Genomic DNA, 18,988 nt, shown 5'->3' on the forward strand with positions numbered 1-18,988 from the left:
TCGATTTTGGATTTTGAGTCGTAGAATTGTGCTTGTTGAGGCTGAAATTCGCGCAATCCGATACGATACCGTTTTCCTGTAAGGAAGAGAGGAGAAGATCGATGAACCTTGACGGCACCGGTGTGGTGCCTGCCAAGAGCTCTCCGACGATCAAATTAGTCACGGAGATCTAAAAAAAAGGCAGGGATTAATAATAGTTTTTACGTCGTACCTTCTTTAATGGCTTGATGCCCTATTTATGGCTGTCGATTGGAATCAAAATCGTTCCGCTGATATCGATGGTTGACCTTATCTTCCGCTTGTGCGAAATCATAGGAGATTTATTACCAGATTTGTCGGGATATGATTTAATCCTTTTAACCTCCTCTAGTTATAGCAGGATTATTCTTACTTGTTGAACCACGTCAGATTTGATTTCATTATCCTTGATAATGAAATCTAATCAATCTTATCGAGGGTAGGGTAAGTTTATATTTTTCCCTATCAGTTGCCCCCTATTCCCAAGCTTGCACGTCTAGCTTTGGGAATGTAATAAATAATAATAATACTTTTTCTTTTTCTTTTTCTTTTTTTTTTTTTTTTTTTTTATTCAACCCCTGTGAACAGTACCCGCGGGTACTATTCACGTAAATAGTAACTTAGAAACTTTTTTTTTTTTAAATACCTCTGTGAACAGTACCCGCGGGCACTATTCATGTGAATAGTAACTCAGGGTGTTTTTTTTTTTTTTTTGCACCCGAGGGAACAGTACCCTCGGTTTTTTTTTTTTGCACCCGAGGGAACAGTACCCGTGGGTACTGTTCCTGAATAGTTTTTTTTTTTTTTTTTGGCACCCGAGGGAACGGTACCCTCGGGTACTGTTCATGAATAGTAATAATAATTTTTTTTTTTTTTTTCAACCCCGGTGAACAGTACCCGCGGGTACTATTCTCGCAAGCACTATTCATGTGAATAGTAACTCAAGGTTATTTTTTTTTTTTTTACCCGAGGGAACAGTACTCTTCCTTTTATAAGGAAATAAATTATACGAGTTTCACTCCTTAATAAGGGAATTTACAAGTTTTACTCAGCTCGTCCCTTTAGTAAGGGAATTGAACTTTACGAGTTTTACTCAGTTCACCTCTTTAATAAAGGATTTTTATTTACTATCACTTATTGTAAGGGGATATTCATTATGAAATTCATCCAATCCAGGTCCTTGTAGTACAGGACATTCATTTATTATCCTTATATTACAGGGATATGGATTACGGGATTCATTCAACCCAGGTCCTGATAATACAAGATACTTATCCCCTATAGTCCAGGGATATGGATGACGGGATTCATTCAACCCGGGTCCTTGTAATACAGGACACTCATTTACTATTCCCTTATAGTACGGGGATACGGATTACGGGATTCATTCAGCCCGGGTCCTTGTAATACAGGACACTCATTTACTATCCCCTTTTAGTACGGGGATACGGATTACAGGATTTATTCAGCCCGGGTCCTTGTAATATAGGACACTCATTTACTATCCCCTTATAGTACGGGGATACGGATTACGGGATTCATTCAGCCCAGGTCCTTGTAATACAGGACACTCATTTACTATCCCTTATAGTACGGGGATACTGCACGTATAAACTAAAAGGAATTTTATTAAAGACCATCATTATTAAAAACAAAATAACACGTGATGGAGCTACCCTCCATTTAAAATGATTAACTAAGATGCCCCCAGTCTTTATTGTGAATGACTTGATAAGGCTAATTCCAGCCGCGAGACAATTTCTAATCGGTATACTCATCTGAGTCATTCTCATGATATGTGCTGTCACTCTGGCTGAAGAACGATTTCTTATATTTGGTATTATTTTCATCCCTGGCGAGAGGGGCTGGCCTCTTCTTGTCCTCTCCTTCCTTTCTTGCACTCATGGTGTCTTCAACGTTGATGTGTTTTTGCGCTCTGACTAGCAACTTTATCATGCTGGTGGGAGGTTCTTTTAATAAGGAGAATAAGAATCTGGAGGTTTGGAGTCCTCATATGAAAGCGGTCAAAGCTACCTTGTCGTCTGTCTCTTCTATCTGCAACATCTCTGCGTTGAATCGGGTGATGTATTCCCGAATCGACTCTTCCTTTTGTTGCTCCACGGTAAACAGGTAGGTAGCCGGCCTCCTATGCCTCTGACCTGCAATGAAATGGCTCACAAACTGCTTACTCCATTCTTCGAAGGTGTTGATGGTTCCTGGCTTCAACTTGTTGAACCAAACTCTCGCTGATCCCTTAAGTGTGGTGGGAAAAGCTCGGCACATGATTTCATCTGGCACAACGTGTAAATGCATAAGAGCTTAAAAAGTTTCCAGGTGATCGAGGGGATCTTTGGTCCCATCGAAGCTTTCTAACAAGGGCATCCTGAACTTGCTAGGTAGTGGACATTTCATAACGGCGGGACTGAAAGGCAAGTTGGTCCTTTGTACCAGGTCATCTACGGCGGCAGGACCTTTCCCTTTCATAACCTGCATTACATCTTCCATTTTCCCCTTAAGATCTTTGATCTGCAAGTCGAGATGGGTAACTTTCTTTGTCTTTTCCTTAAGACAGAAGGTTATGCTTTCAGGAGGTCGGGAACTCCGTAGGAGAGATAGGTGAACCACCTCTCTATGTCGGGTTCCCACTTGGCTTTGTTCCACTTCAGTCTCATTTTGGGGGGAATGATTATCCCTCTCTTCAAGATTTTCATTACCTCCGTTTGGACTTGAGAGATCTTGTCCGGGAAAGTTTTGTTGAGCCGGTGGAACAAGGTGTTGCAAGAGCGTTGCATTTTACTGGATCAACTGGTTCATACCCTGACTCAAAGTTTGAACCTGTAGTTCCAACGCTGCAAGCTGTGCCTGGTCATTTGGGACGTCCAGGTTTTCACCCGACTCTACCATTTAACCAGATCCCTGCGACGGTGTTCCTTCGGTAACCATACCGGACTGCAAACGTATATACCCAACGAGTAATTAATTGATTCAAGGGAATCGTGATTCCCACAGACGGCGCCAACTATTGAGGCTGAAATTCGCGCAATCCGATACGATATCGTTTTCCTGCAAGGAAGAGAGGAGAAGATCGATAAACCTTGACGGCACCGGTGTGGTGCCTGCCAAGAGCTCTCCGACGATCAAATTAGTCACGGAGGTCTAAAAAGAAGGCAGGGATTAATAATAGTTTTTACGTCGTACCTTCTTTAATGGCTCGATGCCCTATTTATGACTGTCGATTGGAATCAAAATCGTTCCGCTGATATCGATGGTTGACCTTATCTTCCGCTTGTACGAAATCATAGGAGATTTATTACCAGATATGTCGGGATATGATTTAATCCTTTTGACCTCCTCTAGTTATAGTAGGATTATTCTTACTTGTTGAACCACGTCAGATTTGATTTCATTATCCTTGATAATGAAATCTAATCAATCTTATCGAGGGTAGGTTAGGTTTATATTTTTCCCTATCAGTGCTCAATACGTCTTTTCACATAAAAATTGAATTGCTCTATCTTGTGATGTGGTTAACTCATAATCAGAGATTATGTAAATTTAAAAGTGATCGAATTTGTTTGTTGAGAATTACCATTTTCTGCCCAGCATTGTCTGGTGAATTAATGGATGTTTTTGGTATTGATATACATGTATTGGGGTCTACGTGCAATTTACTCCTCCGATGGAGGATGAGATTTTACAATCCCCTAATTTGAAGAGCTTTGCCATTAGCAAACTCAAAAGAGCCACCAAGAACTTCCGATCAGAAGGTAGTTCTGGTCTTGTCTTTAAAGGCTGGATTGATAAGAATACATTTAGAGCTACCAAACCAGGGACTGGCATGGTTGTAGCTGTAGAGAGACCAAACCCGCCACATAGTTTTCACAGTAGTCACCAGGAATGGTTGGTATGTATAATCTCTATTATCTGACCTTTCTACATAGTTTACAATACCTGGGATTCTTACAAGTGATGCCCCTCGCCAATAAACAAACATATAAATTCTCAATTTTTCGTGTATTCAGACAAATTGAGAGTTTTCATAATTGTTCATTGGATAGGATACCACATATACAATATCCTGATATTCTTAATTTTTTCACATATGATTAGAATCCTTAAATTAGTACATCTTACATTGGTAGGGTACAAATAAATTTTTAGTCTTGACAAGCCTTGTCTACCAAGTACAGGCAGAAATTAATTATTTAGGGCAGCTGTCTCATCCCAATATTGTGAAACTGGTCAGGTACTGTTTAGAGGACGAACATCAGCTTCTGGTATATGATGAGTTCATGTTTCCAGGTAGCTTGAAAAATCATCTATTTTCGAGTAAGTTCTTAATTATGACATTAATTAGCTCTTCAACCAATTCTCTTTATATATATATTATTCAGAGACCTTAGTACTTGTTGTTGGAATTAACAGGGGCTTCTTACGTCGAACCACTTTCTTGGAACCTCCGTATGAAGGTTGCTCTTGGCGCTGCAAAGGGACTTGCATATCTTCACAGCCCAAAAGCAAGAGTCATATATCGCGTTTTCGAATCCTCTAATATCCTGCTTGATTCTGTATGTGAAACACTTCAATAAATTTTTTTCAATGCTTCTTCTGAAAGTTCAACAATATATATTTGTGGACTCATAAAAATTTCATTGTTAATTGACAAGACTTCAATGTAAAGCTTTCTATTTCAGAGTCGACCAAGGTTGGGCCACTAGACAATGAAATCCATGTCATTGGTTATAAACCTCCTGAAGCGGCCATATGTACGGATGATGAACTGGCTTATGCATCTCCTGAGTATGTAGACACGGGTATTCTAAATTCTAGGTTTTATTCTAATTATCTAAAAACAGTTTTCTAACAAACCTAATGTTCATATCCTCCCTTCTGATGCTTAATTCATTCTCTTCTCTTGGGAAGGCCGTGCAACTACCAAAAGTGATATATATAATTTTGGGGTTGCTCTCTTCGAGATTTTGACTGGTGGACGAGCATTTGACAAGAACCGTCCACCGGGGGAATGCAGGCTTGTCGAATTGGTTAAGCCTTACCTAGCCAGCAAAGGCAAAACAGTAGTCCGTGTGATGGATGCTCGCATCGAAGGCCAGTACTCAGTGGATGCAGCACTAAGAGCAGCTACAATTGTTAAAGAATGCCTAGAAACAAAACCGATGTTGAGGCCAAACATGGATGAGGTGGTCAAAGCATTGGAGCAACTTCAGGAGCCTCACACAACGTGATCATTCCACAGGAAATGCAATTATTTGGCGATTGTTGCCATTTTTGTAAAGTACACAGAGAATTACTTTTATATTTAAACACCATTTCTACCAAATTTCTCTTCTACTTCATATTAAATTAACAGTTACCTTAATTAAATTAAATTATCTGTGTCTAATTTTGTTTTATAGGTTAACTTACAAGTCACGTCTATTATTCTCTAAACTATATGACTGTTGAGAGAGAATTACTTTTATATTTTGACAAGTCTCCTACCAAAATTCCTTTTCTACTCCATTTACATTTACTTAAGCTTTTGATCTTAACTTACGAGTCCCGATTATTATTTTAGTTAAAGTATACGTTATTGTTCATGAAGAAGTACTTTTATATTCAAACACGCGCGTCTTCTACCAATTTCCTCTTTTGATTTCTATATATTTGATAAGAATAAAAGAATAATGATATAGCGTCTGATTTAAATGTCCTGCTTTTGACCGGGTCTCGTTCATCAATTCTTTCCCTCTCTTCAACTATGACTTTGATTCTCTCTTTTTCTCTTTGATTTTGTATCTCTCTTGCAAATAAAAATCCTAATCTTCAATCTGTATCTAAATCTTAATTATAAGCCCTAATAATTAGGGGTGACACAGATCGAATTAGATTAGGCATCAATCCTAATTCGATCCGCTTCCAACGGATTAAGCAAATCTTAATCCATCACCAATCCATTATTCTACGGATCGGATCGGAACCGTGTAATAACGAATCGGATCAAATTAAATCCGCGTATTGAATTTTATTTAAATTATTTATTATTTATTATTTATTATTTTTATTTTTATTTTTATAATTAATATTATTTATTATTTATTTGTCTTTTAACCATAACCTAATAGATAAATTTTAATTTATTTATATTAATTCATATATTTAAATAATTATTAACTAATACATCATTTGAATCCATTAAATTATCATTAAGTAATTAAATTAACAAATATATTATTTGAATATATATATACATATATATTTCATGGATCGGATCGGATTTTTAACAGTCCAATTCGTGATTCAATCTGTAAGTTACGGAACTTACAGATTCGATTTTATTAAATTCGCCACTGATCATTGAGTGTAGCAATCTGATCCGATCGTACCGGATCAGATCAAATTCACAAATTCGTGGATTATTTGTCCACCCCCACTAATAATCTTCTCCCTTTTTTTCTTTTCTTTTTTTTTTTTGTATGTGTAAGTTAAAAAAAATAAAGGCTTGCTCCAACAACAAACTTGAATGCAACCCTTATGCTATATTTGATTGGAGAGAAGGATTGAGGAGGGATAGTTGAAAGGGGGATAAAAGAGGACAATACTTACTTACTCACCAGTGAGTAGGAAACTTATACTCACCACGTATACGGTGCATTGCTAAACTGACAAGTGTACTTACATTTTAAAAAATAAATAATAAATACTTATCAAAAAAAATAAATAAATAAATAATTTAATAACTATCTGATTAAACCCAAATGAATCTAAATCAAATTATAATTCTCTCTCCTCTCCCTCTGTACATTGGATTGTAATTACTAAAATTTGATTTTGGTCATATTGTTTCTTAAGAAAACATCATAATAATATTAAATTCCCACGAAAGTATTTGAGAAGTGCTTTCGCAAGTAAGAAGGGGAGGATTATGGTTTGATTTGAATCATGTTGGGTTTAAACCGAATAGCATTTTGAATTTTTTATTTTCTATTATTATTAGTTTATCATGGGACACTTGTCATTCAATTTTTGCGACACATCAATGGTGAGTGTGAACTTTCTACTCACCGATGAGTAGGCAAGTATTATCCAATAAAATGGGTTTTTTGTGTTTGGTGAAAGGAAAGGGAAAAGAGAGAGGAATCATTCCTTTGTAATTTGGACAATACTTGCCTACTCACCTGTGAGTAGAAAACTTATATTCACCACTAATGTGGCGTATTGCTAAACTGACAAGTGTCCTTACATTTAAAAAAATAAAAAATAAACAAATTTATCATATGATTTGCTCCTTTGACATGGTCAATACCAACACACAAAGAAATGAATTCATATACCACTTAAGGCTTTTGTTCATCTTTCTATAAAGTTGCTGGAGAAAAAAGACAGCTGAAACTTGAAATTAAATGGGGTTCTATCTATGCATGAACGAGGAATGAGACTACTATTGACCTAGATAGTGAAACATCATGGGAACTGGAACGACCCTTTAATTTGAGAATTACCTGATGGGGGATTGATTGCCACCCAGATGAGAGATATAGTAATTACAATCAAACGTATAAAGGGAGAGGATAGAGAATTATAATTTGATTCGGATTCATTTTGGTTTAAGTAGATAGCTATTAAATTTTTTATTTTTTATTTAAAAAAAAAAAAAAAAAAAAAAAGTAAGAAACCTATTCGGACCGAGTTCACATAAAATAGGTAGAGGACCACATTAAGAGTTACAACACTTGAGTCAATTTAGGGCCATGTAATGCCTCGGTTTATATTATAAAGCGTGTTTAAGATATTTTGTCTTTTATATTTTTTTTTCTAAACAAAAGTTAATTATAGGAGGTAGTTTGGTAAATACAAAATGACATCGGACGGAAAATGGTTAGAGGTGAAACGTAAGGAGGTAAGTTGCTCACTTTTGAAACTACCTAGACTAATTTGCTCACTTTTATACCATATAGGGGTATTGTGCTCCCTTGGTAAAATCTCAGGTTTCTTTTTTTGCACTTTTGCCAAATTCTTTTAATATTCCTCGTTACTTACAACATAGAAGCATTGTAAAGAATTGGGCAACATAACTGTAACGACTCACTCCACCACATGGTATGATATTGTCCGCTTTGGACCTGAGCTTGCACAGTTTTACTCTTGGGTTTTGCCCTAAAAAGCCTCATATCAATTGAAGTGACACACCTACATATAAGCACTTCACATTTCCCTTACGCAGACGATATGGGATTGTGCACCCGTAACTCGCTAGTATGGTAGCCTGACAGTGTCTTGTACCCGTCCACGGCACACCCGCCCACAGGGTCATCACAGTCCACTCCCCTTGGAGGTCCGACGTCCCTGTCAGCACACTTCCACTTGGGTCAAGCTTTGATACAATTTTTAACGACCCACTCCACCACATGGATTTTTCTGTAATTTTCTGGAATTGTTTTATAATTTCTGAAATATTTTTAGAATTAATTGTAATAATTTTTGGTAATTAATAAATTTAATTAAAGCATTGATACTCAAGGTAAAATCCTTATGAGTTATAAGAGGAAAGTTAGAAAAGAACTCGCCTAAAGGTTTCGAAACGAAACCGACGCTTCAAGCTTTAATTGTCTATTCCAATTCCGGCGTCCTCTTTCGTTGATCCAGCATCCTCCTTGTCAGTCTTATTTTCTTCTCTCTCTCTACCTTTCTTATTTTCTAATATGAAAAACTTTCAACAATAAAACCTTATGTGTATATTTATACACATTAATTACCCTAATCATATTCCTACTAGAATTACCAAATAAAAATAAAAATAATTATCTTTAAATAATTATTAGTTAATTAAATCATATATATCAATAAATAAATAAATATATATATATAAATAATTATTAGTTAATTAAATCATATATATCAATAAATAAATAAATATATATATATATATAATTATTCAAAAACGATCATTTAAATAATCACATAATCATGGGTCTTTATTAATTAACTCAACAAGGTTTCATCTAAGCCCAAGACCATATCCTTTGGTCTAACTTTCCTTAAGCCCTCCAATTTATTTAAATAAATAAAATAATTAAATAAACACTTAAATTAAAATAATTAATTACATAAAGCACATAAACAAACAAAAATTTACAACTAAGTCATACCATACCAATAAAATCAACACGTCAACAATTCAATCAATAATTAAGCACACACACAACAATCATTATATCAATAATTCATGAAATATAAATAAAATAAAACAATTAATCTAAGGACTCAATAGAACAAATCAATTAAAACTTAAAATAAACACAATTAATTCAAAATAAATCAAATAAATTATTTTAAAATAAAATAAAAGTAATCAATCCTAATTTAATAAATCATTTAAAATATCGGGGTATTACAATAACCCCTTTACATCATGGGCTTCTGGTATGAGCTTGTATCCTCCACTACAGGCTTGTCCGTAGCCTTTACTAGCAATTGGGTTAGGTCCAAAACAGGCCCATATGTATGCAAGGAAAGACTCATGCTAATTGGATACAACTTTTGTTTAATTTCTACTCTGATTATATATAGTACTAAAGGAATAGAGAGTTGACATCCATTCCATTTTTCTTCCTTTCGCCGTCAAGGGTCTCTGTCTTCACAATGTTCTCATTTCATCAAGAGATTGAGCGTTTTGCTCTTTTGCTCTGTCTTCAGAATGTTCTCGATTCATCGAGAGATTGAGCGTTTTGCTCTTTTGCTCTGTCTTCAGAATGTTCTCGATTCATCGAGAGATTGAGCGTTTTGCTCTTTTGCTCTGTCTTCAGAATGTTCTCGATTCATCGAGAGATTGAGCGTTTTGCTCTTTTGCTTTCACTCCTTCGCAAGTTGTGAGTGTTGATTTGCTGATCTGGGGCGATTTGTGCCCGGTTTTATTGTCGATCTTCCTTGGGTGTTGGTTGGGTGTGTTTGGCCGCTGTTGTTTCGCTTCTTGTATCATGGCAATTCAGAGGGGAATCTCTTGGATTCGATTCGTTGTGTCCTCCGACTTTTAACGTTTTGTTCTCCTCTCTATGCTTTCTTGCTCTTTTCTCCGTTCTTGGGTGATTTTCGTGGTTGTTTTTGGTTCTTTTTCCTACCATGCTGTCCTGGTCGAGTGTGTGTGGAGATTATGATTCGAGTATTGTTTGACCTGTTCCGGTTGTGCCATAACCTGCCCATATTTGGAGTTGGTGCTTCGCTTATTGGGCAAAACTAGTGTAGGAGACTCTGTGTATCGGAGTGTGGTAGTGGTGCTTGGTTTGTGCCGGCGATTAATCTGATCTGAGTTGAATTTGCTTCCCACAGAATTCTGGAAGTGTATGGTGTTGTCTTCTGGAAGAGTATCAGTGTTGGTCTGCCTCTCGTGAACGGTGATCTTGGAATTGATTGAAGGTTTAACCATGGCGGCTATGCAAGTTTCCTACTATAGTGATATGCCGATTCCTGGCTGCGATAAAGCTAGGACAACAGTTGTGGGCCTCGACTCTGGTAGAAATTGGGCCTCGATTGATGGGCCGAGTTTAAATATAAACCCTGGCTCAGTTAGGGGGTTCACTGATATGTCGCCTCTAAAGTTGGGCTACTCCTGTCTGGCCCAAAAACCCTTAATTCATCAGTGTCTCGACTCCATCTGTCGGCCAAGTCGGAGTAATCCAGGGTTTTCAGAACATACTTATTCAGTGACAAAACTTGTGACTACTCATCTTCCTTGTAATTCTGCTAGTTCGACTATTCGGCCTCATCCTCCACTTCGATTTTTGGTTTGGAATTGTCAAGGAGTGGGTAGTTGTGTCACTGTAGACAATTGCTGCATTTTTACCGCCATCACTGTCCGGATGTTATTGTCTTACTTGAGACCAAATCGCAATTAATTAAAGAAACTGCAGAGGCTTCGCCGACGATTAAAGGTGAATTTTGTATGAAATGTTGACTCGGTTGGGGTAGCTGAAGGTATTGCTGTGTTTTGGAGCCATCACAAGTTATTCCGTATTGTGAATTATTGTGAGTATCAAATTAGGGTTAAGTGCAAAAAATCCCGGATATATAGACTTTGTGCAGTCCTTACTTTTTGAAAAAGTGCATGCAAGTTCAAAAAATTCAAAAAAGGTGCGTTACCGGTCCCTCTGACAACTTTTTACAAAAAGTAAAACTTAAAACCCTATTTTACCCTTTTGTTTCCCATTTTGCCCCTCACAATTTGTGCAGAAAAGACCCTCAGTTTCCTGGCTTTCCTCACTTCTTCGCACCCTCACTTTCCTCACTTCTTCGCACCCTCACTTTCCTCACTTCTTCTTCTTCTTCTTCTTCTTTTTTCCTTTTCTTTCCCTTTCTTCTTATCTTATAAAGCCAGAGAAGTGAATCTGGTTCTAGAAGGTCAGAGCAGCAAACAAAAGATCATCAGCACATGCTACAGATGCTTCCATATGACTTTTGTGGATGTCTGTACAGTCACATGTTTTGATTTATGGTCTGTGTCCAGTTGAAGTGAACGTTGAAAGCCATAGATAGACCAAGCCCCTGTCTTGGACATAAAGTTCTATTTTCTACAAGCTCGAATGCTTAAGCCTAATGATATAAAAGATGCATGTGGCACTGTAAGATCAAAAAGAAAGTGTCACTGTGGTGGGCAACTGGATTTCTTAGTTTCAATTTTCTACTTCATTTATCTAGTACCATCTGTTATGGCATGCATTTGTATCTTATGTTACATGCTGCACGTGTCTAGAAGTTCGATTTGTCCAACTCTCATGCCTTACTAAGTAAGAAAACTTAGACACATCATTTAAAAGCAAAGCAGTATTTTCATGCAATAAACGAGAATGAGAGGCGAAGCATAACAGCCTGGCAAATTGGAATGTCTGAGAATCACAAGGGAGATATAGAACCCATAATTGGACCAATGTTGTGCCATGTTGACATGGGTAAGAATGGGTTCAAATTGAGAGTTGTGGGTTTCAGTCCGGTGAGAGTTCAGAATAGTTTCAGCGATCAACTCCAATAAACTACATAAAAGACTGAGTGCTATCCATGGTGAAACAAACAGAGGCTACAAGTTTCACTTGTTAGGGGTAATTCAACTAAGAGTATCAACAATCTTCAGTTCCAGTATGTTCTTGTTTTGACGGGATCCAGTTCTGTGTGCCGTAGACTCGTAGTTGAGTGGGGAGCCATGAAAAACTGTTCCGGTGAGCTTTCGACAGACCCAACCGCGACGATTTGTAGTGGCGACAATCTTATGCGACGTCAACGATCATGGGCGCAATATGCGGCGACGGTGTTTGGACGAAATCTGTGCAGTGATGGAGTATTGCAAAACTTTTCAAGCGTGCACTATCAAAGTTATTTCCCAAATAACAGGTCACCATGTAGTGCTCTCTTGGAAGGAAATTGATAAATCAATTAAAAGTGTGAAAAGCAATAAGAGGCAACTCCGGCGATCAAAAGTTGACAAATTTGAAGCTTGATAGACCCAGAAAATTCAATGAGAAAAAACCGACAAGAACCAGCGAGCTCCACCTTGTATTTTTCCGGCGAGCTGCATGAACAAGTCTGACGAGTTTCATTCTGCATCAACAGTTCCGGCAAGCTTGATTCAAAGACTGAACAACTCTGGTGTGATTTATTTAAGGGCAACAAATGCTCCAGTACTTCTCATCACCTGCAACATATATTTGAGGGAAATTAAAAGAAGCTTGACCAGAATCTTAAAAGAAGCTTGTCCAGAATATAAAAAAATGGCGAACCCAGCGGTTGAAGCTTGCGAACGGCAAACGGCGAACCTGAACTGGAACAGCGGGCGATGGAAATCGCCATCGACCATCATCAGAGAGTCAAAATTAACGTTACTGAAGTCACCATCGACCTTCAATATACCGAAATTGAAGGTGAACTTATCACCGCCGTTGGCAAGTGTCGTCGTCACCAGCATTGCTTAAAGCTTCGACATTCACGATAGACGAATTCAAAGCGTCTGATTCGTCCATCTGGCCTCCTCCAGAACCGTCAACACAAACTTCTCCACCATCATGATTGAAACCCCATTGTCATCAACACCGAGATTAAGATCCAACATGACTATCGTTCAAATGTGTATATATATATAAAGAGAGAGAAAGTTTCAATTTTAAGCTTCAAAGTAGTTTCTATTAAAATCGAAAATCATTCAACGCGTTAACTAAAAACAAAATTCAAACGAACCGATTAGAGCAGACAATCAATCCAATTAGAAAATTCAAAAATCGAAAAAGGATCAAAAATTAGAGAATCAAGTGATCGTAGGTAATCTTGTAGGTAATTATAGTATCAACAAGGTGATGATGGAGAGAGAATAAGATATTTTAAGAACTTTCTGTAAAAACACACACACATATATATATGTGAAGTCAGCGGAAAAAGCTCCGATGACCGGAGAAGATGAAGAGAGATGGTCGGTGAAGTTGTGGAGAGAGAAGTTTAAGGGCATGTTTGGTTTTAGATTTAATTATATTCAGGTTTAGGTTATCCCTATTTTATACAATTTGAGATTTATATTACCCTTCTGCCAAACAGACCCCATTTTATACAAATTTGGACAAAAAGGTCATTTTACATGGCCTGTATTATAATCATTAATTTATTCAACTGAAGTGGGGGTATTATCGTTATTTTACACCACCAGGGACCCAATCACACCAAATTGATAGTATAGGGGGTTTTTTTTACTACACAGGGACTGATATGTACTATATCGATAGTAGAGGGGGGTTTTTTGCACTTAACCCATCAAATTACGATAGAATTTTGTTTCACTGGTCAAGGTTCCTGGATTCTAACTTTTATTTATGCTAGTACCGATGATGGCATTCGAGTGACCCAGGAATATCTTAAACGAATGAAACATTCCTAGCTCTTCATTGGAGATTTTAATGATTCGTTATCAACTAAGGAAAAATGTGGGAGTAATCCAAAACCCTATTGGGTAAATTGAAGAATTTTCTGACCATGATAAATGACTGTGGGCTATTGGATTTGGGATTTGAAAGGTACCCTTTTACGTGGAGTAATCACCGGGGCAGGAAAGCTCATATTCAGGAACGGTTGGATCGAACCTTAGCTACTAAATCTTGGTGTCGGTTGTTTTCCAAGGTTAGCCTGCGACAATCACGGTGATTGGCCCTGATTATTGCGCTATGCTTCTTCAACTGTGATACCCCTCGATTCTAGAGTCACGGGTGATCAAGTCCGAGCACAGATCTGAGGGATATCAAACAATCAATATGTAAACAAGTAGGAATAAAAATTGAATTAAGAATAAAATAACAAAACGCTGAAAGAATTCTAAAATAAAAATCCTCAACTTAAAATAATAAATTAATATCATTTAAATCCTTCAAATCTATACAACTCGGGAATCCATCTAGTGGACCCTTAATAATTCCAACTGGTAAAACATTTACAGAATTATAATCCAAAACCAAAATAAGAAAGAAAATCCTATGTAGTCGGAAGAGTGAGTGACTGTATCTGCATCACTACGATCAAGCCCTAAGCCTGGTACTCATGAACACCTGAAAAATAAAGGTGGGTTAGGCCCACATGCAAGTTCCATCCTACTACAATCCTTACATAAACCCGATACGCAGATACATCGTAGATAGCTTGGCAATATCTAAAATAGTTCATATATATATATACACACTATAGGATGCTCACTAGCCTATAACATAGTTCAGCCTGGGTAGAAGGTGACATAAAAATACGCTTTTCAGCAGCCAAGTACCTAGACCTACCAGGGAACATCAGCTATATCTAGCTACCCAACCTTTGCGATATACGCACCCTAACGGTGATCAGGAAACTCAAGCTCGTATCATGGTACCATAAGTATATATATAAATTCCTTCCTAGTGCAAAAAGATAAAACAAATATCCGTTATGTCGTTCTATTTTAGTTGACAGGACATGCATCCATGTAGGATTTAATTGTTTTAATTAATCCATTCCTTAAAGGGGTAGGACTTAGCTTTTTTATCTAATCCATCCCTAATATGTTACCGTTCCATGCCGGTACATATAATGCAAATGATCCTTGAATGATACAACACTTTAAGCAGTTCATCAAATCATATCCACGTAATCCAAATAGTTAATATACAGAATTTAAACAGTTCATCAACTTGCCATCCAGAATCCATCCATGTAATTAGCGAGACAAAATTTAATAGTTCATCAAGTTAAAATCCAGAATCCATCCATGTCATTGACAATTTAATTCATTTACTTAAATTTCAACTAACCCATAGTACAGTCCACCAGTTGACAATATTAACAATAGTAAGAATCAATTATAAAGCTAAGAATGACAAACTATAATTCAGAAAATCCACAGTACTAACCAATAGTTGCTGAAACATATAGAACAGTTTAACCATTAAAATAACAATCTCCATTTAATTAATGAAACCTAATTTATTAATTCATTAATTAAAATCCAACCTATGCACAAATAAGGTCTACTAGATGCATGACCCTATTCTGTATGAACTAAGTTGCTAAATTAAATTTATACAACTAGATACTTTACAATCGCCAACAATGTGCGTCATTACTTAAAACTCCCACACTGTGAAAACCCTTAGCATATTAGGATAAATTATGCATTGTGAGTCCTAATATAGCATAATATCATGTTTAGATTCCATGCAACAGTCCGTTAAATTTTTAAAACAAAACTTAGCGCACTAGTCCTTCCTATCCGTTAGCAGCGTACAAAGTCGCTTATTTTTACACTGTTTATTCCATTTGTCCTATGGACCAAAATATACAATTAGAGGAATTAAAATCCCTTGAAATTACTTTTAGAATTCTCAATCTAGTCCTTGAAACCATTTAGAATTTCAAATATGGCCCAAACAGTGCCTAAACAGCTCCAGATTGCATCCAAACGTGACTTAACCAAGGGAGCCTGCTCTAAAATCAAAGAACAGGCTCTATGCCACCTAGAGCTGGCTCCCTAACCCCTTGGAGCTGGCTCTATGAAGGGGGAGACGGCTCCCACAATCTGGAGCCTTCTCTTCTCCTTTTTTGAGCCTTCTCTACTCCTCTGTTCGTCTTTTTCTTCCACGGCGAACTTCAGCCTTCTGTTCTCAGTTTTTTCTCTACAGTTTTCAGAGTTCAAACAAGGTCTAAATAGCCCTAGAAATTCTTTGAATTCCATTATAAATTGATTTACAGAGGTTTAAATCTGAATCGAAGCAGTCTATACAAGAAAGATAACACAGATTTACACAAAATGTAGAACAGATTTCAATTTAATTCATTATGCATAAATACTTGTTTTAAAGTTTTATTACATCCCTGGAGTCTATTTAGAATGCACAGAACACAAGTTTATAAAAAAGGAATAGATTGAAACTTGCCTTACGATTCCGATTTGAAATCTTCACCGCCGTCTCTAAGTTTCAGAATTTCCAAAACTGTTCCTTCCTCCTCTGTCTACTGCCCTCTACTTTGGTTACTCCTTGGCTTAATCCACGAGCAGTTCCCTTACTTAATCTCTTTTAGCCTCACCGATTATCATTCAAAACTCTCTCTGTTTTCCTCTCACCTTTCTCTTTGTTTTACCTCTCCAAACTATTACGTGAATAAGGTGTCTCACAAAACCCTTGTAGACATAAAGTTCTATATATATAGACTCTTGCACAACCCTAATCCTAATTCTAGCCTATTAATACGTCGGCTACCCTATTTACATAATTTAAAACCCTAAATTTAAATATACGCAACTACTGTAATACACATAAGTAACAAAACATTCACGTTCATCCCAACTATATCTGTATTAGAATTAACTAACTAATTAATTAATTACACTCAACCAAATTAAGGAAAACAAATAAATAAATAAATATAACTAAATAAAACACTTAAAATACATAAACAATTTCAAGTCAAATAAATAATAAAATACATACACAATTAGACAATACTAATTTAAATATACAATCAATCAATTAAACAATTAGGCAAACAAAACAAATTTACCAAGTAAAACAATTAATTTAAACAAAAACAAATAAATCATATAATTAAATAAAAATTGAAATAAAAATCAAAATTTTAAAATTAAATTCCCATTTTATCCTTTTGAAAACTAGGGGTATTACATCAACTCTCGCGCGGTACCTTTTAAGAAGTTTTGCCAATTCCATTTTGATGCCAGATGGGTGCCAGATCTTGTGTATGCCAATATCATTTGAGATGCGTGGGGGAGTGTCTATATATGGTTCCCGTATGTATCGGTGGTCAGAAAAAATTAAATCTTGTAAAAAAGCTCTATGTCAATGGGTTTGAACTAAAAAATTCAATTCTAGGCGCCAGATCGCCTGAACTGAAATTCGATTGAAACACTTGAAAGAAAACATGGAGGAATATGATGATGCTCAAGTGCTTCTGGAAGAACGTCAGTTGAATTCTTTGTGGAGGCAGGAGGAGTTGTATTGGTTTCGGAAATCTCGGATTGACTGACTCAGGTTGGGAGATCGTAATTCAAAAAATTTTCATGCCTTAACCTACCTTAGACAATGGCGAAATCATGTTTCTAGGGTTGAGGATTCCAATGGCCGCTGGATTAAGGAGCAGTCGCAGATTCAAGATATATTTCTCAGTTATTTTTAAGATCTGTTCCATACGAATAGGCTTACGAGAATTGATTATTTTCTCAAGCACATTCCGTCTCGTGTTTCTAGGGATATGAATCAGACCTTAATTCAACAACCTTCTGAAGAAAAAATACGCCGGGCACTTTTTGACATGCAACCATACAAAGCTCCAGGTCCAGATGGTTTGACTCCATTGTTTTACCAGCAATATTAGCCTATTATTAAGAATGAGGTCATCGATGCGGTTAGTAGTTTTATGCATTCAGGCCATTTATTATCTAGTATGAATCATACCAATATTGTTCTTATTCCAAAAATTAAGTCTTCCACTTCTGTGTCTCATTATAGACCTATCTCATTATGTAATGTTGCTTATCGTATTGTGGCCAAGGTGCTTGCTAATAAACTTAGACAAGTCATTCCCTTAGTTGTTAGTGAGTTCCAAAGTGCTTTTGTTCCGGGACGCCACATAACTAATAATATACTCATCACTCATGAAATACTTCATTATCTTAAAAATAAACATACAGGGCAGCAGGCTTTTACGGCCTTAAAATTGTATATGAGTAAGGCTTATGATAGAATTGATTGGAACTTTTTATTGACCATGCTTAAGAAACTGGGATTTCATCCACATTGGATTCAACTCATCCATGCGTGTATCTCTACGGTCTCATATTCGATTCTGATTAATGGTAGACCAGTTAGTATGTTTCGACCCACGAAGGGGCTAAGACAAGGGAATCATTTATCCCCGTATTTATTTATTTTGTGTGCCGAGGCTTTCTCAATGTCTTTATAGATTGATCTTCAGCATCGTGTCATATCTGGGATCCGTATATGTCCCCAAGCGCCTCCTCTTTCACATTTATTTTTTGCAGATGATTCTATTATTTTCTGTCAGGCATCTACTTTTGAGATTGTCTTTCTGCAATAGCTCTTAAAGCAGTATGAACAGGCATCTGGACAACAGATAATTTTTTAAAATCCTATATTTTCTTCTCTACAACTACAAGTACTGAGGATTGTGTTCGCTTATGTCAGCTGCTGGGAATTCAGGAGGAAAGGTTGTGTGTTAAATATTTGGGTATACCAGCAATTATAGGTCATTCTAAATGGGATGTTTTTTCCGTTATATTTCGGAACGCATTACTAACTGTATGGCCAATTGGAAGTCTCTGCTTTTATCTCCAGCAGGTAAGGAAACTTTAATTAAAGCAGTTTTAAATGCATTATCGATCTATGTGATGTCTTGTTTACAGTTACCCCATAAGCTCTGTGAGTCAATGAGAAAGATTATTCATGGGTTTTGG

At 36.7% G+C, this 18,988-nt stretch overlaps 1 protein-coding gene across 1 annotated transcript; it reads left to right on the forward strand.

Moving 5' to 3' along the window:
* Nucleotides 1-1,921: 1,921 nt before the first annotated feature.
* Nucleotides 1,922-5,261, forward strand: LOC132314341 (receptor-like cytoplasmic kinase 176). The gene is made up of 7 exons (XM_059813216.1): nt 1,922-2,098; nt 2,607-2,953; nt 3,676-3,922; nt 4,209-4,347; nt 4,444-4,586; nt 4,700-4,832; nt 4,942-5,261. The coding sequence occupies exons 1-7, from the start codon at nt 1,922-1,924 to the stop codon at nt 5,259-5,261; spliced, it is 1,506 nt and encodes a 501-aa protein (XP_059669199.1).
* The last annotated feature ends 13,727 nt before the right edge of the window (nt 5,262-18,988 follow it).

Source organism: Cornus florida, unplaced genomic scaffold (genome assembly GCF_030987335.1).
Source record: "Cornus florida cultivar Cherokee Brave unplaced genomic scaffold, ASM3098733v1 CherokeeBrave_3.0.0_Hap2_Chr06, whole genome shotgun sequence".
Classification (NCBI taxonomy): Eukaryota; Viridiplantae; Streptophyta; class Magnoliopsida; order Cornales; family Cornaceae; genus Cornus; species Cornus florida.

Excerpts from the sequence above, each read along its gene's own strand:
- LOC132314341 (XM_059813216.1), top strand. The coding sequence starts at position 1,922 with ATGGTGTCTTCAACGTTGATGTGTTTTTGCGCTCTGACTAGCAACTTT. Across the intron at positions 2,099-2,606 it reads ACATCTCTGCGTTGAATCGG|GAGGTCGGGAACTCCGTAGG; the intron begins GTGATGTATTCC and ends TTATGCTTTCAG. Across the intron at positions 4,587-4,699 it reads CTAATATCCTGCTTGATTCT|CTTTCTATTTCAGAGTCGAC; the intron begins GTATGTGAAACA and ends TTCAATGTAAAG.